The sequence below is a fragment of the Bicyclus anynana genome, chromosome 10 (assembly GCF_947172395.1).
Source record: "Bicyclus anynana chromosome 10, ilBicAnyn1.1, whole genome shotgun sequence".
Lineage (NCBI taxonomy): Eukaryota > Metazoa > Arthropoda > Insecta > Lepidoptera > Nymphalidae > Bicyclus > Bicyclus anynana.
Window position 1 is genome coordinate 1,438,482 of NC_069092.1, and position 25,800 is coordinate 1,464,281.

Sequence of the window (25,800 nt, forward strand, 5' to 3'; positions counted from 1 at the left end):
AATCGCTTCAGTATTAGCGGCGTTAAAGAGTAACAAACATCCAAACATACATCCAAACATCCATACAAACTTTCGCGTTCATAATATTAGTAGGATAATAGGATTTCGATAGATCGATTCGATCGAATAAAGTTCAATTGTTGCAACAATGTACCCACTTGTTGATATGAATATAGAATGTCTTGGGTTTAATTGGCTCACGTCAAATTTGTTGACCCGTGGCGGTTGTGTGCGAAAGCGTTCCTGTAGACCTAACATGCGACCCACATAGGTATGTATCTCATGAAGAGACATAGACAAATGTCAACGAATAGCGACGCAACCGGAAATATCGCTATCTTTTACATTTTTTTTTTATTCTTTACAAGTTAGCCCTTGACTACAATCTCACCTGATGGTAAGTGATGGTGCAGTCTAAGATGGAAGCGGGCTAACTTGTTAGGTCGGATGAAAATCCACACCCCTTTCGGTTTCTAAACGGCATCGTACCGGAACGCTAAATCGCTTGGCGGTACGTCTTTGCCGGTAGGGTGGTAACTAGCCACGGCCGAAGCCTCCCACCAGCCAGACCTGGACAAATTAAGAAAATCTCAATCTGCCCAGCCGGGGATCGAACCCAGGACCTCCGTTTTGTAAATCCACCGCGCATACCACTGCGCCACGGAGGCCGTCAAAATTTTGAGATGATTGAAATAGGAATGGGACTACATCGCCGCCAATGTCAACATTTAGTCTATTTCTCTTCACAAACACAATATATTAAGTCGTTGTTCGCATGCAACCACCTACTGCAACCAGCAACAGTAGACCCAGCAACGGTGACGATCCCCGGACTGATACACTCAGAACGGTCTTCTAAACCGAGGTCCGAGTCTCAGAGGAGACGCCCTTAGGGAGCTTTTCCACTCATGGCAGAATCAGAAGAGGTCTGCCTACGGTCCCATCAGGCGATGATTCTGTGCTCGCCCAAAACCCCCCGGTGACGCCGCTGAGGTCACATTAAGGAGCCTACGGCATTTACACCGGGAGAAACAAGGCGATGATTTGGAATATCGTTGGAGTGCGACATAATTTCGAAATCGATTATGAGTCGCACCCTTCCTAGTGTTGCAATGGCCGGACGGAACCCTAATTTTGGCGCAATATATTTTATAGTTAGTTATATGAAAAGTTGTTTAGGCCGACCTCTGAAAGTTACAGTTTATTTATTAAATACTTCTCCTCTTAAGTCTTCTTTTAAATTTACAATATCATTTACTTATAGTTTGTGAGTTATCGCCGAAAATTCGAGCCCTTATTTAAGGGGTTTAAAAACTTAGGTTTAGGTTATAGGTAGGTATAAATTGCAATTTTGGCTTGCAGAAAATAATAAAAAAAATACAACCGACTTCAAAACCTAAAAACGTACCCACTAAACTAAAAAGCGAAAAATAACATCATAATATGTTCTACCTGCTGATCAGTATGAAGGCGGTGCTAAGCCGGTGATGTATTAATTCAAGCCATTTAGATTTTGCAGACAGTGTTGTTTCATGTGGTCCTGTCAGAAATGGCTTAAATCAAGACAACACCGCCTAAGCACCGCCTTCATACTGATCAGCAGGTAGAACATATTATGATGTTATTTTTCGCTTTTTAGTTTAGTGGGTACGTTTTTAGGTTTTGAAGTCGGTTGTATTTTTTTTATTAAAATTTTTATTATTTTTCCATTTTTAGTGTAAAATTTCATCTCAAACGAACACATCAGACCCCTAATGACAGTCACAACCCATCTTGGTACAAAATTCTCAGCAATACAAATTAATCAAGCCCAAGCACAAGGTAGCTACCGTAAACCGTTAAGGGGTTCCCTTAATTGACCTTGGTCTTCATCATCAGACCCCTAATGGCAGTCACAACCCATCTTGGTACAAAGTTCTCAGCAATACGAATTAATCAAGGCCAAACACAAGGTAGTTACTGTAAACTGTTAAGGAGTTCCCTTAATTGTCCTTGGTCTTCATCACCAAACCCCTAAATGACAGTCACAACCTATCTATCTGGAAAGTCCTCATTAATACAAATTAATCAAGCCCAAACACAAGGTAACTGCTGTAAATCGCCGAGGAGTTCCCTCGTCTGTTTTATGGCTCCATCATCAGATCGATTTTAAACCTTCATGAAATTGTAGTGCTGAAAAGTACTAAATGGAAAAGTTTACGAACACACTAGACACCCATATAATTTTCGAAAGTTTCTCTCAATTTCTCCAGGATTCCATCATCAGATCGTGACATGATGGCAATGGGACCAAATGGGGACTATACCGTTTCAAACAAAAAAAGAATTTTTGAAATCGGTCCAGGCGTCTTTGAGTAATCGGTGTACATACATAAAAAAAAAAAAAAAAAAAAAAAAAATACCGACCGAATTGAGAACCTCCTCCTTTTTGAAGTCGGTTAAAAATAACGCCCTTCTCAGAATTTTATTCCTTCCATTCTAACGATCATTACTCGTAGCAGGTTAATAAATTTTTTCTCGACTACATTATAACTTGACATGCCGCTAATTTGTCAAGAAAATTTATAAAAAACTCTAATAGACTAATGTGATTGCAAAATCACACGCCCAAGCTTGTATGGTAGGAATCTAATAAAGGTATAAGTTAATACTAAGCACGAATACCGTAAAGGCAGGTCACGAAGGAAACTCAAGTCTCTTAGGTCTTACATAAACACTATGAATGGAATTTAAAATACCTATTCTCTTGCCTAGCGATTACCTAATGATTTGCCTTAGGAATGGAATATACATTCAATAAAAACCTTAATAACAGTATCATAAAGTTTATTATAAAATACACATTTTTTTAAATATAAAAATTCTAAAGACTGGTGCAGATAACTAATAATTTACTTACTTACGTAGAAAACATAACAGATGCTTATAAATCATCAAATGAACCTAATTCAAAAAATTTTGTTGCGGTTTTTACATTTAGCATTTAATTCTGAGTACTACAAAAATATTTAGTTTTAAAATTAATATTAAAAACTTAGCAAGGTCGAAAAACTACTGTTCCGCATTGAGTACTAAAAGCTGTACGACTTGTTATACCATAAAAGTGAGTGAGTTCTTAGTAAAAAAGCAAACCGATGAAATGCCAATAAATCTTACCGTTAAGTTTGGTAAATAATCAAAATTTACGCATGGCTGAACATCCGGCTCCTTCCGCGTTACAGCCTACATCAAGGTGTGTCTCAACTCAAAATTCAGACAAAAGTTCAATACCGGAATACCGTTAGCTATAAGATCACTGACATCACTGCAAAACACTTGTACAACTATCGATAAACAACTTAAACGACCGCACACATCACTTTTGGAACAATATTGACACTTTTAAAAACTATTTCTCGTCAATGTAACACGCGTAAACTTCGTAAATTGCGAAATATTCGCCTCGAATAACTCGCCACGGTGCTATTTCGTTTGCAACTGACGTCTGACATCACAACAAGTTCATTATTCACCCTATAATGCATCGCAAGCTCCATCGCACTCACACGTTCATTTTTAATAAGCGTTAGAAAGAGATGAAGTACTTGCAAATGCAACGATATCGACAGCGGTGCTAACGGACTTAAGTGGAACTAACTTGACATTTAAGTATCGATCTTCGCAAGATCCATAACAAAGTAAGGAAAATATCCGTTAGATGGCGTTGTAATATATTATTTATAAACACTATAGATGTCGCTAGTAGAGAATGTAGAGCATAGAGCTTGAATTAATAATTAATGTTTAATTTACCAAAAAATAATACAATCATAGATTTAAGCAAGGCTGGCTGGATGCAACTGCAAGGTGCTCCTGGATAGGGGTGTACTCACGTCAGTAGCGATTTCTCACAGAAGAAACAAAAATGCTTGCATAAAATAAATATGACAATGATAGTGACTTATCTTATTTAGGATGGTTTGAACTTTTGCGCTCACGCTCAACCCGGGAAAAAAGGTTGCTTTTTTTGACTTTTGCTTTTCTGAAATGAAACTAGTAGGCAGGTTCTTTAAGTGTTTTTTTTCCGGGGAAGCACCAGGTTAAGTGTGATTGTGTCCTCTTTCGAGTATGGATTTCATTTGACTAATTATTGCTTTCACACGTAAGGGGTCCCTGTAGTCCGGGGGATCATAACAAACAGCCCAAAATTACATCATTAGGTACATATAAATTGACTGCATTTAAGGTTTTTATTTAATTTTGTAACCGATTTTAAAAAAGAAGGTTCCTTGATTGAATCGTCGAAATATTTGAGACTTTCTCTTTATTCCCCGCCCATTGCTACTTCAGCTTCGCGACTCGTTGAGCTATATGAGTGGTTCTTCTCCGGAGTTCCTCATATAAGATTTGATCACGCATAGATACTCCTAGCACAGCTCGCTCCATCGCTCACTGAATGACTCACAGCCTTCTTAAAAGGCCCATAATTAGATTTTAATACATTTCACTTTTACAGCCTGGAGGCGCAATTCCTTGGATCTAGAACAAAGAGGACCTTGACGGGTGACAATTTGATGGATATTTACTTAAGTGTGTCCCCGTTAGGTCGGAACATAAACACAGCTGCTCGATCGATTCACTCTCTAATAAACAGGTGTCGTAAACATTTTAGGATTTCTTCTTTATTTTTTAAAAACGATTCCTTATATCCAGTGATCTGATCCGTGCAATTCATAGAAACAAAATGAACTGCCTATAACCCCGACCCCGAATCAACTTTACCCCCCGGTGACGTCCCATAAGGAGCACTTACACAATCAGAAAGAAAAACAATTTTCCATTTTATACCTTAATCCCTAACTTTAGTTAAAACCCCTTGGTTCCTAAATTATTTTTAAGTCCAAAAATAATCTGTACAATGAGTGCTGAGTCTCATGTTATCATTTCCTCTATTGTATCGTATCCTAAAGCTAAAATTCAGGTTCAACATTTCCAACGGTGAGACAGCCTTTTACTTAAAATAAAATTTAATGATATTGTTATATTTTTTTTAACCATTTACTCGTTATAAAATTACCAATGAACTCCCGCTACTTCACTCGTAGAGTTAAGTTTATGTACAGATCCTAAAAAAAAGAAGGAATTTCTTTTCCGAATGCATTAATCAAATACCAATCTACCAGCGTGTGCCAAAAGATATCTCAATGATTTCTGGGTTAAAGTATATTATGTGATTCTATAGAATGAAAACTATGCTATGCTAAATATTGACGAAATCGGTTTAGCTGTTGAACTGGAAACACAGTCATTAAAACACCATTTTGCCTTAAAATATGATGTCTTAGTTATCGTTATTATCATATTAACATGAATGCGATGTTATATTATTATGGTAATCATATAATTTTACATAATTCAGCCAAACGACCTTGCTATGTTTACCCGAACGCAGCCTCGTAACAACTGCAATATATTATACAGTCGCCACGCGCCCGCAATCATTTCACTCTCTATGGGCAGCGGTAAACAACATTTTCATATTTTTGAAATTATAGTTTCTAAATAAAATTTTACCTATGTACAATTCAGTCAATGCAACTTTACATAAATATTTTCTCAGGGATATTTATTTAAAATGTATGGAATATGTTTATTTATATTTTTATTTTATGGAGAGTTATGTTTTAAATGTGAATCTTATGGGTAAATATGCCGGCATGTTTAAAATTTTAGCAAACTCTACAGGCTTTTGACGAATTTTAATATAATTACTAGGCTTAGTTAGGTTCGTCTTGTTTGTGGAAGTAATAAAATTATGACAATTATTTAAAAGCCTTTGAGTTTTGCTAATAATTTATACCATTAATATTAAATAACATAAAATTATTGTAGTCATACTGAAATTATATTATTTGTGCATGACTTCCTCTTAATTACGCAAAATATCTAGCTAGGATCATGCACTACTATACTACCTAATATAACGTGGAAATTAAACCCTTATGGTTTTTATTGTTTGCAATATAGTAAAAATAAGGTCATGTTAGACATGATAATTAATTACGAAACCCTACAGTTCTCTATAAAGTAGAGATAACACCTTAAAATGATGTTCGAACGCAATGCCATAAACTCCAATTATTTATTGTTAAGATATATTTTAATGCGAACAAACTCGAAACTGGTTAGCACCAATAAATTTTTAGTATATTGCAGTGAAACTCGAAAGACATAATCAACTTAATTGAATTGTGAAGTAATTGTGAATGAACACCGATAGTTACGTAACAAAAACTGGTTTACATTCATTTGACGGGCTTTGGGGATTGACGGCAGCAGTAATAAAAACTTTTGTTTACGTAGTTATTTGCAAAGATCTTAGTTGGTTATTATGTAAATAAGCAACGAACGAATGGACGAGTTTATATATTGTATAAATGAGGATAGATACTCCAACATGTAAACTCTGCCACTCTACCTCTGAATCCATATGAGTTCGATGAAATCATACAAGATTTCGAGCTTTTTGAGTGTAACTACACTTTAAAAGCTCGAAATCTTGTATGATTTCATCGAACTCTACGAAAATGAAATGGAAATCCGTAATAGTATTTATATGGAGGAAAACATTGAATGTAGGTTTATATTCATTGACATTTGTTATAGAAAATAATAAATAGGTACTAAAGTTCTGGCCTTATGCATTTTTGAGACAGTAAAAAATCCATTCGCAATTTTTTTTATTGCTAGTAAAAATCAAGTCAAAATTTATTTATTTCAAATAGGCTTAGTTTACAAGCTCTTTCGAAACGTCAGGTAATAATAATATTAAACTTAAGATAGTGGTGATAATAATTATTCGAAAACTTAAAATTTTTAAAAAGTTACGAGGGTTCAAAATATAAAATGTTAATACGCTGTGCACGTCAATACAGTAGGTAAGTTATTGACATTTAGTACCAAAGGTTGGCAGCCCCATCTGCCTCCGAGCGCGACCAGATTTCCCAGTGGGGATACAGGCGCCGGCGTCGCGGAAAAAAGTAAAAACAAGCTCGTTAGCCAATAACAACAATGGTGCGCGCGCGCCTTTTTTCGTGCCATTTCTCATTCGGACACCGGACGTCGTAGAAGTCAGAAAAAGACGCAAAGAAATATAAATAAATAATTTTGTATAACCATAAATACGGTGTGAAAAGATCTCTATAAAATAACCCATAAAAATGTATAATAAATTATGAAACTATTTATTTAATTAATTATGAAAATAGTTCAATATCGCCAGTGCTTTTTAATTTTCACTCTATTTCTATAAATTAAAGACCAAAAAAAATATTTCGTTATTGAAATTGTACCAAAATTAAAAATATAAAGTAAGTGAACTTTAAAAACCGTAGAAAAAAAATCAAAACATCGAGCTTGCATAAAACCACGCATACGCAAACGTAAAAAGCTTGTAGCGGAAAAATCTCTGAAGTAATAAAAGACTTTTGAGTACTTTGTAAGTCCCATGTGATGGTATAAAACTATAAAAAGTGTAACGTGTACCATGGCAGTGTTATGGCGTTATATTCTAATGAACAGTGTATTTATTTTGGCGTTGTATGCAGCTATTTGTGAAGCTTACAGTCCAAGAGGTAAGATTTTCTTTTATTTTTCTTATAATTATAATAATTTTAATTAGCAGGCACCCAAAAGAGCCTTTAGTGTAAGAGCTTGCCCTGGAAAGTACTCCTACAATTACAAGCATAATATGGAGATTATCAATTACTTCTTACCTACATACATACATAATTACGTCTTTCGGAGCTTTGTTATAGACAAGTGACTTCTAATTAATAATAATTATTATCAATTAGTTAGTTATTTGTTTCGTCAAATATTACTATCGTATCCTTAGACCATTAATAACTAAGATCATATCTAATACTCGGCGTGTTAAAAAACTAAATACTGATCCTTCTCAATTAATTTTTTCTGCTATTTTTAATATAAAGTAAGTATCGATCCTTGATGGCAGAAATGATGTGGATTCCGATTTTTTAGAATAAGCTTTTCGTCTTAATTTACTAAAATCTTAATAATTCCAAGCTAAGTTAGACATGAGAAGAATGCACAATCCGCTTAGATTCAGAGATAAGCGTGATAAGACAGACTGACGGACAGAGAGAAAAGCAACATACGTGTATTTAATTTAATGAAATATTATTGTTTTATTTAGTGTAAATAATTGTAGCAACGTACGTTAGATACCTCCACTATCTAATGTATTAATAAATTATAGTAACGAGATAAGATTTGATAGTTTGTTTGTTTAGTACGATTTAACTCAAAAACCGTTTTTTACATCAGAAGAAGTTCAACTTTGCCGAGTATCATAGACTGTATTTTTGAAACAACGGTCTGCTAGTATTTAAAGTATTTTTTTTCAAGGAAAAACAAGCCTTTAAGTTACACATTAAAATTATTTCTGAAAATTATTGACTTATAGATAAGCCTGTTTGTGCCAATGAAAGATATATTACGGATTTGTCGAAAATTTGCATACATACGAGTACATACACAAAATAAACGTACAATGTACATGCAGGCGGATCTGAAGTCAAAGGTCAAAATTCATTTGTTTCAATTAGGCTTAGTTATAGTTAACAAGCACTTTCAAAACGTCAGGTATATTCTATGATACCTAATGGTTATCATAATTAGTCGAAAACTTAAAATTAAAGTTGCGCCTTTGTCCGAGAGCCCACAACAAGCTCAGCCAGGTTCGAAAACAGAACCTTTTTTAAAGGTCCGTTATCTATACTTATAATAAATCTGTAGAGAGGTCAATTCTGTACATGAAATATATTTCAAAAATAACTATCAGGGGGTGATTAGTGATCGATACTGATGCCAAAAATGCAATTAGTAAAATTTTTGTCTGTCTGTCTGTCTGTCTGTCTGTCTGTCTGTCTGTCTGTCTGTCTGTATGTTCTTTATAGAAACAAAAACTACTGGACGGATTTTAACGAAACTTGGTACAATTATTCTACATAGTCCTGGGCAGGTTATAGTATACTTTTCATTACTCTACAATCAATAGGAGCAGAGCAGTGAAGAGAAATGTTGAGAAAACGGGAGAAGTTACTCAATTTTTTAAGCTTCCGTCGCGTGTACAGCTTTAATGGTTAAAGCTACATAGAATCATGTATGACGGAAATGTTCTCCTTAAAATTATCTATAAAAACACAACAGCATATATATGTCTATCTTTTATGGTTGACTCACAATAACACATGTAACTCCCGATAGCTTAGCAGTTCGGAGCTTTCTAATTATATTTGTCAACTCTTATGTTTATAACACTCATCACTCATCACTAACTAAAAAAGTTAACATTATTACCTATTCAATAAAAAAAGAATCATAAAAATCGGTAAAGAAACACCAAAGTTATACAAGAAATACGCTAAGCCATCGCGCGTGAATACTAATTCATGCTCGACGCGACTCGCGGGGGGGGGGGGGAATAAATAAAGAAGTGCAGCCTTAATGAGTAGGGTAGGGTAGAGGTAGGGTAGGGTAGGATAGGGGTACTTGAAAGTTTACAACGACTTTCACGCGGACGAAGTCGCGGGCGTCCGCTAGTCTATACTAATATTATAAAACTGAAGGTTCGTTTGTTTGAACGCGCTAATCTTAGGAACTACTGGTCCGATTTGAAGAATTCTTATATTATCCCTATTACTATACTATAGGCTATATATTATCCCCGTACTCCTACGGGAACGGGAACCACGCTGGTGAAACCGTGCGGCGTCAGCTAGTAAATTCAAACAACAACGTTTCTTTTGAATTTATAAATATTAGTATTCAGTATTTCTCCTTGCAGGTATTTGCAAGAAAAGACAATATTTTTTTTTAAGTTTAACAATTTAACATTATATACTTGGCGAACAAAATTGGCGTAGTTTATTATAAAGCGAGTGAAACCCACCATTACGTGAATATCACCCGCAGCTACCATTGTAGGTAATGTTGACTATCGGCCAAGCTGCTTTCCATAGTTGAAAACTTAATATAGCTTCCACCTTGCGTAATATACGGTAGAGAAGGCAGTCAAGTTCCAAAAACTAAGTTTTTCAAGAAATTACCGAAGTCAATTTGACAATTCAAAGAACTCCTGTGAATCTGACATGCAAACTAATACTACAATCTCTACAAACAAACTTGACTTGTCAAATAAACGATAGTTCGTATAAATGGCCGATTTTCGTGAAAATATCATTAACTATACAAAAATATATATTATAATGTACCTTAGGCTATATTAGGACTCTCTGATACGAAAGTCCTCTCATCATTGTTCAGTCTTTAAATAATAAAAACAAATAGATACACGTACCTACACGGCCGTGATAGCCCAGTGGATATGACCTCTGCCTCCAATTCCGGAAGGTGTGGGTTCGATTTCGGCCCGGCGCATGCACCTCCAACTTTTCAGTTGTGTGCATTTCAAGAAATTAAATATCACGTGTCTCAAACGGTGAAGGATAACATCGTGAGGAAACCTGCGTGCGTGAAGTCCTTTCCTTAATTCTCTGCGTGTGTGAAGTCTGCCAGTCCGCATTGGGCCTGCGTGGTGGACTATTGGCCTAACCCCTCTTATGAGAGGAGACTCGAGCTCAGCAGTGAGCCGACTATGGGTTGAAAACGTACCTACAGGTAAGCATTACAACCCGTCGTAGAAAACACTTGTAAACAGTGTTACCAAGTTAATATGCATTGCGTCGAATGCGTAACGTCTTTCATATTGAGGCAAAGGTTACCTCATGTGCCTGTATTTTCACTAAATACCTCCCCTTCAGTTATACACTGCGATTATGTTCAGTAAACATCTATTTTCTGAAAAAAAATAACCTTCCAAGTTTATAAAACGTTCAAACTAATTACAAACATAAACAGAAAACGTCATTTCAGTATCGTATTTTGTTTACGCTTTTTCCCGATGTGGTCTATTATGTACAGTCGCAACCAAAAAAAAGCTACGATGAAAGAACGATGACGCAACGTCTAAGCCGCGAAATCAGCGTTAAATCCGTTTTTTGCCCGTTTTCGTGAGATTAACTGCATAACTGACCGTAAATGAGATCAAAAAACCGAACCAATCACAGTAATGATCCGTAAGAGTTATGGTGTTGCGTCGGTTACGAAATACCGGATGAAAGCTTCCACCAAAAAGTGACCACAATGGTGGATGACGTCACATTGCTTATGACAGTAACTTTTTTATAGTTAGTACCTAGTTAACAGTTGACGGGCAAGCGTTTGATGGAATTATGAACCAGCACAACACTTCCCGGGTTGTGTTGGTGGACTGACGACATGATTTAGATGCATGCATTGGCGTATCTAGGACTATTTCCTAGGGTGGGCCCCGACATCAAGTCTAATTATTAGTATCATAATGGGATTCCATACTGGTGGCCCAGAATCATACGGTCCCTATATACGCCTATGGATACATGTGGCTCAGGATCGTCGTGTTTTGGGTTAGCTACAAAAGGCCCTGCTCTACATCGACTGATCGTCTGATGTGTTGATAGTTGTCTTGATAACTTGACAAGCTAACTTGATAACTTGGCCTTATGTTGTGTGGAAGATCATCACCTTTAGGCTTTAACAGAGTAACACACGCTAGAAGAGAAGACACTTCCTACAATGTACTGCCTGCCTCTGGTTAGACCATGTGTCTGGATTTTCACCAACAACTTTAGCTGATTATTATTAATCAGATTATAACAATCACGCAAAAGCAAATGGTCGAATTTAGGCATCGAACGATATATATCTTGACACTATCTCTATGGATTTAGGCGTATTTTTTATACTTAACATAGATTACACAATATTTTAGATTACTATTTACTCTGATTTCTGAATCTTCGATTTTGACAGGTAAATTATGCGAAGCTAGAAGAATATACTTTGTTTTTTCTTTATAGATAAGATTTAAGATTTTCCTGCCTTTCTACTTAAATTTGAATTTCCGGGAGATTTAGTTCTATTATATTACCTAAATATTTTAAAATTCCAGTAATACCTACCCCTAAAACGTGAGAGATATGCAAAAACCACATTCATACAACGTACTTTGACCGATGTCATTCATAATTATTCTCCTTTATTATTCAACGTTCATTCATCGTTGTTTAAGTCAATAATTTATTACCTACTAATGATAAATATTGTTTAATACATTCTATAACCCGCACCGGAAAGTGCAGTGTTGGTCGATCCTCCACTTGGTGGATTGAGGACATCAAGCAGCTTGCAGGGAGCCGCTGGATGCTGGCGGCTCCAGACCGTTTCGTTTGGAAGTCCATGCAAGAGGCCTGTGTCCAGCAGTGGACGTCCATCTGATAATGATGATGGTGACATTCTATAAACGTATAACAATAATAATATGTGACATGAAAATTTATAAAGCCTTAATTTAAACAAAATTAATGTAACATTCTAGTTTGTTAATAACAGCACAGCAATGGCAATTAATATGCAAAGATATACGAGACAAAAAAAATAAAAAAAAGAAACGAATAATTAATTAAAATCATAATTTTAACAATGGTCTATAACAAACGCAGCCGCCGATGCTGTGAGCGCGATTTCAATAACCAATTTCATTGATTTATCTGGTCATTGTTCGGAATATTATTACATACAATGTTATAACAACGATTTCCCCTGCAGTGTGAGAAGTTAAAGTCGTGATTTCTACGACTTTTTTTATTAAAAGCTCTTATTTAAATTCACTGGTGAACATAGTGTACGCATGACCTGGAATTTGGACTAAATTGACGCAACTCTTCAACCAATATACCTACTTGTATACCTCGTAACAAAATGGCGGTAGGATATCATTTCTTAAGCAAAAATCTGTACCTGATGGCCAGATCTCCTTAATTTTTACCCGACTACGGCGAAGCGAAAAGGAAAGGTAGTGATTCTGGCAGTGTGACCACGGCTCTACCATGAACATTTTTGTACCTATGCTATTCTCAATTTCGATCTGAAAAAAAATCTTGTTTCGTTCTTTTTAGACTCCTTTTTAAACGACTTCATTAAAAAGAGGAGGTTATTAATTCGTCGGAATATTTTTTTACGTAGTACGTTATAAATTTTAAACTTTATTTTTTTATATTCAAGCAGGTTTCAAGGAAACATACATACAAGGGTAGTTTTTATATTGGGTGTAATTAATATGAGAAATGATGCTTCCAGTCACCAGACTTAGTTTCAACCCTTCGCTAGAGACCCTTAAAGTTTGGCAGAGATTTTGACAGAATTTAACAGATAATTTGACAGAGGTATTTCGTTTGAGCTATATCAGAGTAAGGGTTGACATGAATATAACAGATTGGCGACTGGTATGATTTTTAAGGGGATATTATTTCTCATATTATATCGAGAATAAAAAAATAAACGTTGAAGGTCTCGACCCTTAAAACCTGCCGGTGGCGTGCAATAGGTTTTCAACTATGGTACGTATTATACCTGCAAACCGGAACGGCTACGAAATGCCTACGACAATATACAGGGAAATATGTTCCAGTCAGTCGAGGAAGGAAAACTGCTTATATTATATCACAAGATTGATGTTACGGAAGACAAGATATCAATTTAATTCCGTCCGCTCACCCGGTAACTCTAGATGGCTTTCACTCTCTAGGGTCGTGGGTTCGATGCCTGCCAAGATGATGCGATAGCGGTGACTGTTCAATCCAATCCGATGGCAAGTAAGGTGCCGTTCACACTTGTTTGTTGAACGATTGCCAGAAGCCGATGAAAAAATATGAACTTAATTGTGTGATAGACATAACTTCTCTAATGGTATATTTTTATCACTTATCAGCATTGCTTCATTCAAGCAATAGTTTCAGCTTTAGGTTTAGGATCCGGTATCAAATCTAAGAGATGAAGGCTTCGATCCGTTAGGCTTTTGTCGTACAATTTCTAGCATAATAAAGCATGTTAACCTGTCATGACCAGATCTTTGAAAGTAAATGCCTAATGAATAGTGGATTCACAAGAATTTTAAAAAGAGTAGGCACTATGCGCATGAATTATGCAAAATGAAAATTCCCTGTTCCAATACTGGTTTGTACAGAGTAGGCTTTGCATTTTTGCATCTATCAATTGCATGCAACTGCTGATGATTCGGATGTGATCAGCTCATATATTATAGCAAAGAAATAGTTAACAAATTACTCTCTATTATAACTTAAGTTTAGAGTCTGGACCTTTAAAACCTGCAAATTCCCAAAACCATCGAAATTCTAGTAAAGTAACTGTTAATAATACATGCTTTACAAAATATCGTTGTATTTCCCGCTGCTTTTATATATCAAGTGTAACTACACCTTTAGGTTCTTATTATTTCTATTCCTTTTAGCGATGGAATAACAAATAACAATTTATTCTGCGGTCGGTTCTGCTCCGACGAATCAATTATTCAGACAAAACTGATTTTGATCAATTACATAAAACTGCAGATCAATCTAAACTACTGTTCTTTTGTTTTAATATTGAGAACAAAAAATAATAGTAAGTACGTACGTTCTAAAAAAACACAAAATCGATTAATGTTTAGAATTCTAGCTTGAGCTTGTAATAGTCATTGTATATAAGCTGAATAATTTTCAGTCTGTAGGTATTCCTATAATTTTTAAGAAATTAAATATCACGCGTCTCTATCGGTGAAGGAAAACTTCGTGAGGAAACCAGCATACCAGAGAATTATCTTAATTCTCTGAGTGTGTGAAGTCTGCCAATTCGCATTAGGCCAGCGTGGTGGACTATTGGCCTGACCCCTCTCATTCTGAGAGGAGACTCGAGCTCAGCAGTGAGCCGAATATGGGTTGATGACGACGAGGTATTCCTACCATAGGTTACTACGGTGGGAAAATGACTCTTCTTCTAATATACCTATACTAGAGTAGGTACGTCAAACGTCAGTAAATGTCACTGACCCTTCTAACTTTTTTTTTTATTATTTACAAGTTGGCCCTTGACTACAACCTCACCTGAAATGGTAAGTGATGATGCAATTGCTAGGAGGAGAATGAAAATCCACACCCCTTTCGGTTTCGTACCGGGTGGTACGGCCATAGCCTCCCACCAGCCAGACCTGGGCGAATTAAAAAACCTCAATCGGCCCAGCCGGGGATCGAACCCAGTACTTCTGTCTTGTAAATCCATCGCGCAATTCACTGCGCTACGGAGGCCGTCACTCTGACCCTTTCTAACTTCTATGAATTGACTTGCATATGCATATAAAATTCAACCTCAAATTTTAAGTCGAATTTCCAAAAAGCTTAGTGAATCTCTTATTGACAAAAGTTTCCTTTTGTACTAAAAAGTTTACATATTATTTATGTATCTATTCACTAAGTCCGATAGATCCAATTGAAACTGAATGGACAGGGTACTTTAGAAAGTGAAATATGAAAATTATTGCACTTGCAATTGCAAATGACTTTATTAATCCGGTTGCGTAGGGCTACGGACCTTGTCAACACTGCCGGTTTATATACGAAACGATTTAATATGTACAATAAAATTAACGTTGGTTCGTAACACAACGCAATATAGTTTGTGGAATGCACTATTTCTATTGCCTTCCTTTCAATTCAATTAAAAAAGAAATATTAATTGATTATGAAACACCGCTAAAACTCACGTGATAATAGGTCGGAGTATGCCCGACTAGTTTCGAACCCATACGGGGCCCTTAGTCATGAGATGGTTCTTGCATCGCGGCACGATCCAAAGTGTTTGTTCTGTTGTGAAGTTTCGTGCCGCGATGCAAGAACCACCCTGCCTTTTGTATCACACAACAGTCAAGTGGAAGCTTCTTAAAGTCGATGCTTTAGGCTAGAAGTCAATTGAATGAAACCACTAAAGTGTTTTTCAGATAGCATGGGTACGGTGACATTTCGTTTCACTCTTGAAAGTTTGCCGCGATTCACGATATTAGTACGTATTATGAACGTCATAAGGTAAGGCACCGTAGCCATGCTATGTGAAAAACACTTTAAACATTTACGATCTGCTAAAGGTGGAATACATTGCGGTAATCTCGTGAGCAAGGTCCAAGTATTTTGACACTTTTTCTTTTTCAGCTTTTAAGTTATCATCATAAGGAACAGTAGTCAATCAATAATTATTTTGATTGCATGGTGCACCGACCAATCGACTAGCACTGTGTCAGGTCTATTGGCTACAATATTGATGGTGATTATCGTCTGATTCCAGTAGAACAATGCACTGCTATTTTCAAAATCTGACGCTGGGTTGTATGCATTTTCGACGGCCTCCTTGGTGCAGTGGATTTATAATTCCGAGGTCCTGGACTCGATCCCCAGCTGGGCCCTTGACGTTTTCTTGATCTATTTTTTTTTTTTTTTTTTTTTTTTTTTTTTTTTTTTATTCTTTACAAGTTAGCCCTTGACTGCAATCTCACCTGATGGTGACCTTATGGTCACCATAAGTGATGATGCAATCTAAGATGGAAACGGGCTAACTTGTTAGGAGGAGGATGAAAATCCACACTCCTTTCGGTTTCTACACGACATCGTACCGGAACGCTAAATCGCTTGGCGGTACGTCTTTGTCGGTAGGGTGGTAACTAGCCACGGCCTAAGCCTCCCACCAGCCAGACCTGGACTAATTAAGAAAATCTCAATCTGCCCAGCCGGGAATCGAACCCAGGACCTCCGTCTTGTAAATCCACCGCGCATACTACTGCGCCACGGAGGTCGTCAAATCGATCGATCGATCTAGGCAGTTGCTATCCTACTGGCAAAGACGTAAGGCCAGACGAATTAGCATTCCGCTACGATGTCATGTAGAAACCGAAAGGGGTGTGGATTTTCATCCTACTCCTAACAAGTAAGCCCGCTTCCATCTTAGATTACATCATCACTTACCACTAGGTGAGATTGTAGTAAAGGACTAAAGAAAAGAATAAATGAAATTAAAAAAATAACTCAAAAATGATGAGGCCAATATTAGGATTGCAATGGTTCTGCTATACATAGGTTGTAGGAAGTCTGCCAATCCGCATTGGGCCAGCGTGGTGGACTATTGACCTAACCCCTCTCATTCTGAGGGGAGGCTCGAGCTCAGCAGTGAGCCGAATATGGGTTGAAATTGATGATGATGATTAGGTTGGTTAGGTTAGGTTGTATTCTGAGGTTGTAGGTATACACGTGTTTATATTTAAATGTTTATTTAAGACTTATGTCACTTCCAACGTGGAAGTAGTAACAATAGTATATGTGTGATGTATGCCCGCTGTTACGTAAGCGATAGAAAAGCGCGGGTTCCGTACGCGCGGCCGCCGCGGAATGCATTTCACTGCCTTAATTACGGGGTTCGAGTCACAGGCGGTAGCGGTTGTCTTTGAGCTTCAGAAGATTTATGAAATTAAAAAAATGAGATGTTTTTTTGTATTTAAAACAGAAGATGCCCGCGACTTGAGGAATTCTGTACTTTTTAACCGACTTCAAAAAAAGGAGGAGGTTCTCAATTCGAGTCTATGTTTTTTTTAAATAAAACGTAGGTTGATTTTTAAATTAATTTAATTGTGACTATTTACCAAAACGCTCTTTGTGGAATAAAAATAATTGCTCATTAATGTGATAATTGTTGAGTACTGAAAATAATTTTGTGGTTTTCAATTTAGATTCCTGAAACTCATATTATTTTAGTTTTCTTAACTACTATTTATATTGAAATAAAATAAAATAAAAATCGTTTGTACTTCAAAAACATAAAAATGTACCCACTTAAAAAATATATTCTGTCTTTGACAGAAATATATTATTTTGTATTACGTGACGATTTGTCTAGAAATGATATTAAAAGTTAGTTTTAGTTTCTCCACAAACTGTCGCTTATGCCTTGCGCCGAACTCTAATTGCATCACACCGTCAGCAGTTTGTGGTGGACTTATTATGTTGCCGATGGTACTCATGGGGTTGCGTCACATTCCATGGAAAGAATACTTGATTGGCTCACTATTGATGTTAGAGTTCATTGAATTCCACGAACAATGGGAAGTGATTTGGAGTAATGTACCGTATAAGGTAATAACACATAATAGGAAGGTTTATGTAAGCTTCCTAATATATAAATATGGTATAATAGTTTGTTTTAGTGATTGATTGTAGAGTGATATCTAGCCACGGCCGAAGCTAACTAAATAGGAATTAGGAAACTTAATGCACGCCATTGACGATTAATTATTCTCACGTTTCTGCAGCACTCACGACTATAACTGATTGTGTATTGGTCGCTGCGTGCATAACGGTTCGACCTATGAAACGTCTTCGCTGCCGTTTGCGCTGCAGAAACGTGAGAATAATTGACCGTCAATGGCTGACTTAATAGACTGGTAGCCTGTCATACAATCAATATTTCATCATCATCATTATCAACCCTTTCGGCTCACTGCTGAGCTCGAGTTTCCTCTCAGAATGAGAGGGGTCACAACAATAGCCCACCACGCTGGCCTGGCAGTGCGGATACGCTCACTTACACAAGCAGAGAATTAAGAAAATTTTCTGGTATACAGGTTTCCTCACGATCTTTCACCGTTTGAGATACGTGGTATTTATTTTCTTAAAATTTCTCACGGCTCACTTCTGAGCTCGAGTCTCCTCTCAGAATGAGATGGCCGGGCCAAATATTCCACCACGCTGGCCGAATGCGGATGGGCAGACTAGAAAATTAAGAATATGCTCTGGTATGTAGGTTTCCTCACGATGTTTTTCCTTCAGCGTTTGAGACACGCGATTTTCCAATGCACACAACTGAAAAGTTGGAGGTGCATGCCCCAGACCGGATTCAAACCCACACCCTCGCAAATCGGAGGCAGAGGTCATAATTATCCACAGTGCTATCACGGCTCCATCGGTCCATGAATAATAAAAAAGTTTAATATCTTATTTAGTCATACGCTTGCTATATCTATTAAAACTGAAAACTTTCTCGCATATCGAGATGGTATCGGCTATCGGATCACGAGCAATTAGGCGGACGGAAGTCGGCGCTACTGTATCGATCGTATCTCAGTTGCAACGTCATCGTGAGATGAAGTATTTGGGATTTGGACGACATAGCGAGGATTCTGATACGTGTGACTGTGGTTCTTTATTTTTGACTAGCCCCACCCCTCGGATTCACCCGCGTAATTACCGTTCCCGTAAGAATTCGGGGATATTATACATCGTGGCTTTATAGTGGTAGAAGAATTTTCGAATTCATCATCATTATCAGCCGATGGACGTCCACTGCTGGGCATAGGCCTCTTGCATGGACCTCCGAGCACAACCTCGAGCCGTCAGCATCCAGCGGATGCCTGCAACTCGCTTGATATCTTCGGTCTACCTAGTGGGGGGTCGAACAACACTGCGCTTTCCGGTGTGAGTCGCCGATAAACCTTAGTATAATCCAGAGATTATACTAAGATTTAGGCCACAAAATTTACCTTTTTTATTCTTTACAAGTTAGCCCTTAACTACAATCTCATCTGATGGTAGTGATAGTGCAATCTAAGATGAAGCGAAGCGAAGCGAGTGAACTTGTTGGGAAAAGGATGAAAATCCACACCCCAGTCGGTTTCTACACGAAATCGTACCAGAACGCTTAATCGCTTTGCGGTACGTCTTTGTCGGTAGGATGGTAACTAGTCACGGAGGAGGCCTCTATAAAATATTATTATATACTAACATTCATTTATTTTTCTTGACTAGCGCTTCGATTCAATTATGTCAAATGCTAAGAAAATATGCAACATTATACGGTTGCCTAGAAGTTGACTTCTGGAGGACTATCTCACAGTCAAGAGTGAATTTGACTGGAAGTCATTTAAGAAGTATTTAAGAAGAATCTATTTTCTTTAAGAATATTTGCCATATCCATTAAATGAGACTAATATTCCCATTCGGGAAAGACTGTATTAGGAGTGGGTTAGAGAATAGTCCAACGGCGCGGGGATCGAACCACCACCCTTCGGTGATGAGTCCGACCGCTTTACCGTTGAGCTATAGATGCTCTATAATTATTAAAATCTATTAAACAGGTTCTTCGGTTTAGTTCAACGATTAACATCAATTCATTAGTCCATACATCATTCGATACAAAAATAGCATGATTCATACAGTTATCAATGTCCGTCGGTCAATAATTCGGGTTGTCCACCGAATACCGGACGCGCCAATACGTTGGATACCAGTTAAGATGTCACTGATAATAATCTCCTGCTTTTGCAACTGTCGATGCTGTTGTAACAGTAGTAGGTATAATATATTTATTTATCTACTACCATTACCAGTAAACGTCTGTATATGTTAACTAGCAAAAGTTTCATCCTCATGGTTCTCATTTACGGGAATATAATATGGCAATAGGTGACCCACGGGCAGGCAGTTTTTTCCCGCAACGAATTTCCATCCTAATTCAACGCGGAAATGTTGCCTGTGTGATGGGCAGGGTTACCAATGGCTGCAAACTTTAATAATTATGCCGCCCTTGGTAACCCTGCCCTGCTTTGATAAGTATTTTTAAAGTATTAGTTTAAATTTAATTTATTTTACATTGTTTTTCATTTCATTTTATTTTATACATTTTTGTCGGCCTCCGTGGCGCAGTGGTATGCGCGGTGGATTAACAAGACGGAGGTCCTGGGTTCGATCCCCGGCTGTACCGATTGAGGTTTTCTTAATTGGTCCAGGTCTGATTGGTGGGAGGCTTCGGCCGTGGCTAGTTACCACCCTACCGACAAAGACGTACCGCCAAGCGATTTAGCGTTCTGGTACGATGTCTTGTAGAAACCGAAATGGGTGTGGATTTTCATCCTCCTCCTAACAAGTTAGTCCGCTTTCATCTTAGATTGCATCATCACTTACCATCAGGTGAGATTGTAGTCAAGGGCTAACTTGTAATAAATAAAGAATAAAAAAAACGGTCATTTTATTTTAATGTAGGTTTGCATATTTTATTAGTTTAGTTGAACCTTTTGAGTTCTACCGCCGAGTACGAGTATAATGCCTACCCTAATTAAAATATTGTGCACTCCACAGTCGCTGCGAATATTTACACAGTCAGTACTCTTTTTTAGGTAGCTCAAGTATTTGAAGTCTCGTAATAGATTTCCTCAGTAGCCGACAAAGCGCCAGCTCATCAGTATCCCATCAGCGGTAATGTTGGCTTTCACTGCAAGCAAGAGCCTTACGTAATCAACCTGCTAATTATCTCTTGTCTGGGGATGACTTTATAACCGATCATTACAGGGTTCGATTCCTAATTCAGGTAGGTTTAAAATTCGCGTGGTTTGGTGGTAGATTTTTAAGAAGTCAGTTACAAAAATGTATACTGACAGATTTTCAACACGTTTCCTTTCAACGGTGATTTAGAAAAGAAACCAATAAACAAGAAATACATTTGATCATCATTAATTTTTTTCTTTCATTTACTTATTTCTGCTTATTTTTAATATTTTTAGCAATGTTATACATACAAAATATACAAAACACTATTACGAGTATAAAAATATTAACCCTACCGCTGCGGGACGTTTGAGTGCCCAAGCAACCGTTGGTCAGGGCTCCAGAATGTATTCGACTCTTGATTCAACAGTTAATTGAAAGCTTTTTTCTGTATCCGACTCTTGATCCAACAGTTAATTGAAAGCTTTTTCTGTATCCGACTCTTGATCCAACAGTTAATTGAAAGCTTTTTCTGTATCCGACTCTTGATCCAACAGTTAATTGAAAGCTTTTTAAGGTGTTGGTCGAAGCTTTTCGCTATAAGACCATTGACTGAAACAACTATCGAAACAATAATAGTTGACTCAACATTCCACATGGAGGTAATCTCGTTAGCAAGGTCCAAGTATTTTGATACTTCTTTCTTTTCAGCTTTAACCAGATTATCATCATTCTTCATCATTAGCTTATTTTAGCCTAGCCTCTCTCCTAATAGGAGAAATTATCCCCCTTTCGGTTTCTACACGACATCTTATCGAAACGCTAAAACACTTGGCGGTACATCTTTGCCGGCAGGGTGGTAACTAGTCACGGAAATCGCCATCGGCCCAGCCAAGGATCGAACCCTGGACCTCCGTTTTGTAAACAATTATAGGATGATACTTATTGTTTAACTCTTTTGCGATCTACTAGATACTATTAAATATTAATAATAATGATCGCAACGCAAGTGTGCTATCCAAAACTCCACCAACTTCCCAACTCCTCTGAAAATGTAAACACTGAATTTTGATGACCCAGTATTCGAACCCAAGACCTCGTGATATGCCACATAGGCTCTACTAGACCAACAAGGCAGTTCTGATTCATATAGCAGTAATCCGGAAACGGATGTAATAATTCACGTACAACCGATTTTACCTACTCTACTCGTGCCGTTAGCCGTTACAATAATAAAGTTATGTAACTTTGACCGCAAAATTGCAAGTTTAGTGGTTCAATTGCATTAATGAAAATAATGATGACTAATTGACAGTTTCATAACTTTAACAACCTAAAAATAAAATAAAATCTCAACCGTGACTTTTTCGTTTTTTCTGCCAAAATCATATTTAACCAGTGAATAACTAAATAACTTATTTTATAATAAATTTAAAAATAAAAAAGCCCCGTGGATATAGCTACAATGACTACTTTAATGCTTCAATTTCTTTTCATCATAGTGGAAAATGCTACCATAGCAGAAAAACCCAATTTCCATTACATAGTAATATAAAACCATTATTTACAGATTGGCTACTCAGATCTTCGGTGTATACTGCTCAGAACCAACTTGATCACATCAGCTTAAAAAAAACATTATGATCCATTCGTCAAACACACAGACATACATATTATAAACACGTAAATCTTATTATACTTTTTTGCCGTTTTCTTACGTAATCAACAAAAAGCATTAAAAACAAGGCAGATGATCTCCATAACTGAGAATGAAAGTTATTAGGGAGGCAGGTACCTGTGGTCTTAGGTTCGAGCCCTGGGTCTAGTCATTTTTTTATCAAGAATAAATGGCTCTAAGCAATAAGACCGTTTTGAACATACATGTTTACTATGTTTTCTTCTATTTTCTTTGTTATTGTTTTACTTAAGTGCAATAAGGCACGTGCTCTCCAAGTTCCGACTTCCCAACTCCATGACCTACCTATGTGTCTAGCCATTAGGGAGATGATTTCCTACATTAAGCCGAAGAAAATTATAAAATTACGCTTCATACCTACTGACCTAACAATACACTTTGTGGTGGTGTCGCATCCTTGTGCCTCGGACAGCACGTTAAGTCATGGTCCTGGTCATTATCATTCTCTCTCTCTCTCTCTTTGTAAGAATAGCTGGAAGAGAAATAGACAAATTGTCAACCAAGGCCTGGACTTTTCGTGTAGGAAACTCCCAATAACATATTTTTTTTGTTGGCCTGACCCGGGATTTGAACCCTGGACCTCATTGTCCGAAGCTGAACCGGACCATTGAGCAGTAACAAGCTGACCACTGCATCAAAGAAGCTTGTAGACATGCACTTAATAGATGTAAATAAGTACTGCCTGTACTCTGATACATTACGAACCTGTATTGGAAAAGGAACTTTTGCACAATTTGTACATACGAGTATAATGCCTACCCTAATTGAAAATGTTGTGCATGCCACTGGCGCTGTGAATGTTAACACACCAATCTTTAGGTAGCTCAAGTATTTGAAGTCTCGTAATAGATTTCCTCAATAGCCGACAAAGCGCCAGCTCATCAGTATCCCATCAGCGGTAATGTTGGCTTTCACTGCCAGTGCCGAGCCTTACGTAATCAACCTGCTAATTATCTCTTGTCTGGGGATGACTTTATAACCGATCAATGCAGGGTTCGATTCCTAATTTGGGTAGGTTTAAAATTTCGTTTTTTATTAGCATTCGCATCGTCTAGTGGTAGATTTTACGCATGACTTACGAGAAGTTAGTTACAAATACTTATACTGAGAGATTTTAAACATGATTCCTTTAATTACAATCTCACCTGATGGTAAGCGTGGTCAGATGAAAGCGGGCTAACTTGTTAGGAGGAGGATGAAAATCCACACCCCTTTCGGTTTCTACACAACATCGTACCTAACGCTAAATCGCGTCCCCAGTCGGGGATCGAACCCAGGACCTCCGTCTTGTAAAAAATGATAGGATGATATTGTTTAACTCTTTTATGATTTACTAGGTACTATTAAATGTTAATGATAATAATGGCAACGGCATAATGAGTGCTCCGAAGAACCAACAACTTTCCAACTCCTCTGAAAATGTAGGTAGGTATTGTAGGAAATAGTAGTCTGAGACGACTATGTATGCTTGTGCCGTTCGAGCCATCCACATTTCTTGTTGTGTAATTCTTTATGGGTTACTTAGGATAGGCGGGGAGTGTGACTTGAGTGGAAAAGGGGAGTGTTTGTTATCAGTCAAGGGCGCCCTAAAATCTACACACAACGTTCATGACTCCACTCAAGGTCATTCTTTGCCATTCTAGGATCTTTGATTTTGGTTACAGTTTGGTTTGTTAATTAAGTTGTCCTGACAAATATTGTTAAGCTTTTGTTCAACATTGGTTTTCTTTTATTTTAAATACACTTATGAAGTTTCTGCTGAAAGTGTATATTGAATTTTGATGACCCAGTATTCGAACCTAAGACCTCGTGACATGCCACATAGGCTCTAGACCAACAAGGCAGTTCTGATTCATATAGCAGTAATCCGGAAGCGGATGTAATAGTTCACTTACAACCGATTATACCTACTCTACTCGTGCCGTTAGCCGTTACAATAATAAAGTTATGTAACTTTGACCGCTAAATTGCAAGTTTAGTGGTTCAATTGCATTAAAGAAAATGATGATGACTAATTGACAGTTTCATAACTTTAACAACCTAAAAATAAAATAAAATCTCAACCGTGACTTTTTCGTTTTTTCTGCCAAAATCATATTTAACCAGTAAATAACAAATTAACTTATTTCATAATAAAAGTTAAAATAAAATGTCCGGTGGATATAGCTACAATGACTACTTTAATGCTTCAATTCCTTTTCATCATAATAGAAAATGCTACATAGCAGAAAAACCCATTTTTCTATTACATAGTAATAGAAAACCATTATTTACAGATAGGCTCATCAGATCTTCATGTATACTGCTCAGAACCAACTTGATCACATCAGCTTAAAAAAACTTACTATTATGATCTATTCGTCAAACACACAGACACACATATTATAAACACGCAAATCTTATTATACTTTTTTGCCGTTTTCTTACGTAATCAACAAAAAGCATTAACAAGTAGGTAGATGATCTCCATAACTGAGAATGAAAGCTATTAGGGAGGCAGGTACCTGTGGTACCTGTGGTGGTGGTTAGGTTCGAGCCCTGTGTCTAGTCTTTTTTTTTTTCAAGAAATTTTCAGTAGCATCCCAGAATCGGAAGTACATAATTGTACACCTCTATGCCTTGGAGAGCATATTAATATTAATAGAGATCAATCTTAGAGTAAGTATATCAATATAGAGTCAAACGTCGTCCTATCGCGCATTGGAGCAATAGTGTTGGGTCTAACCTCTAATTTCCTTCTTTTTAATGGTAGGCGTCCACATATCCGCGTAAGCATCGGACGCATCGCATCAAACGGATCGTAGTATTCGTTGTATAGAAAGTTATACAAGTCGGAATGATCCGAATCTTTAGAGAGAGAGCTTTGCAGTG

General features: G+C 37.1%; 2 protein-coding genes across 4 annotated transcripts in view; one reads left to right on the plus strand and one right to left on the minus strand.

Moving 5' to 3' along the window:
• The window catches only part of LOC112053308 (cadherin-87A), a 51,050-nt gene extending 47,560 nt beyond the window's left edge, over positions 1-3,490 (minus strand). For all 3 annotated transcript variants that reach the window (XM_024092699.2, XM_024092698.2, XM_024092695.2), the window contains exon 1: positions 3,157-3,490. The gene's annotated coding sequence lies outside the window, so the exon portion shown is untranslated. The remainder of the gene's footprint in view (positions 1-3,156) is intronic.
• Positions 3,491-7,025: 3,535 nt separating this feature from the next.
• Positions 7,026-25,800, plus strand: part of LOC112053311 (transmembrane protease serine 12) — a 40,585-nt gene continuing 21,810 nt past the window's right edge. The window contains exon 1 of the mRNA XM_052883777.1: positions 7,026-7,613. Within this exon, the coding sequence (XP_052739737.1) occupies positions 7,526-7,613 (88 nt within the window). The 5' untranslated portion in view covers positions 7,026-7,525. The remainder of the gene's footprint in view (positions 7,614-25,800) is intronic.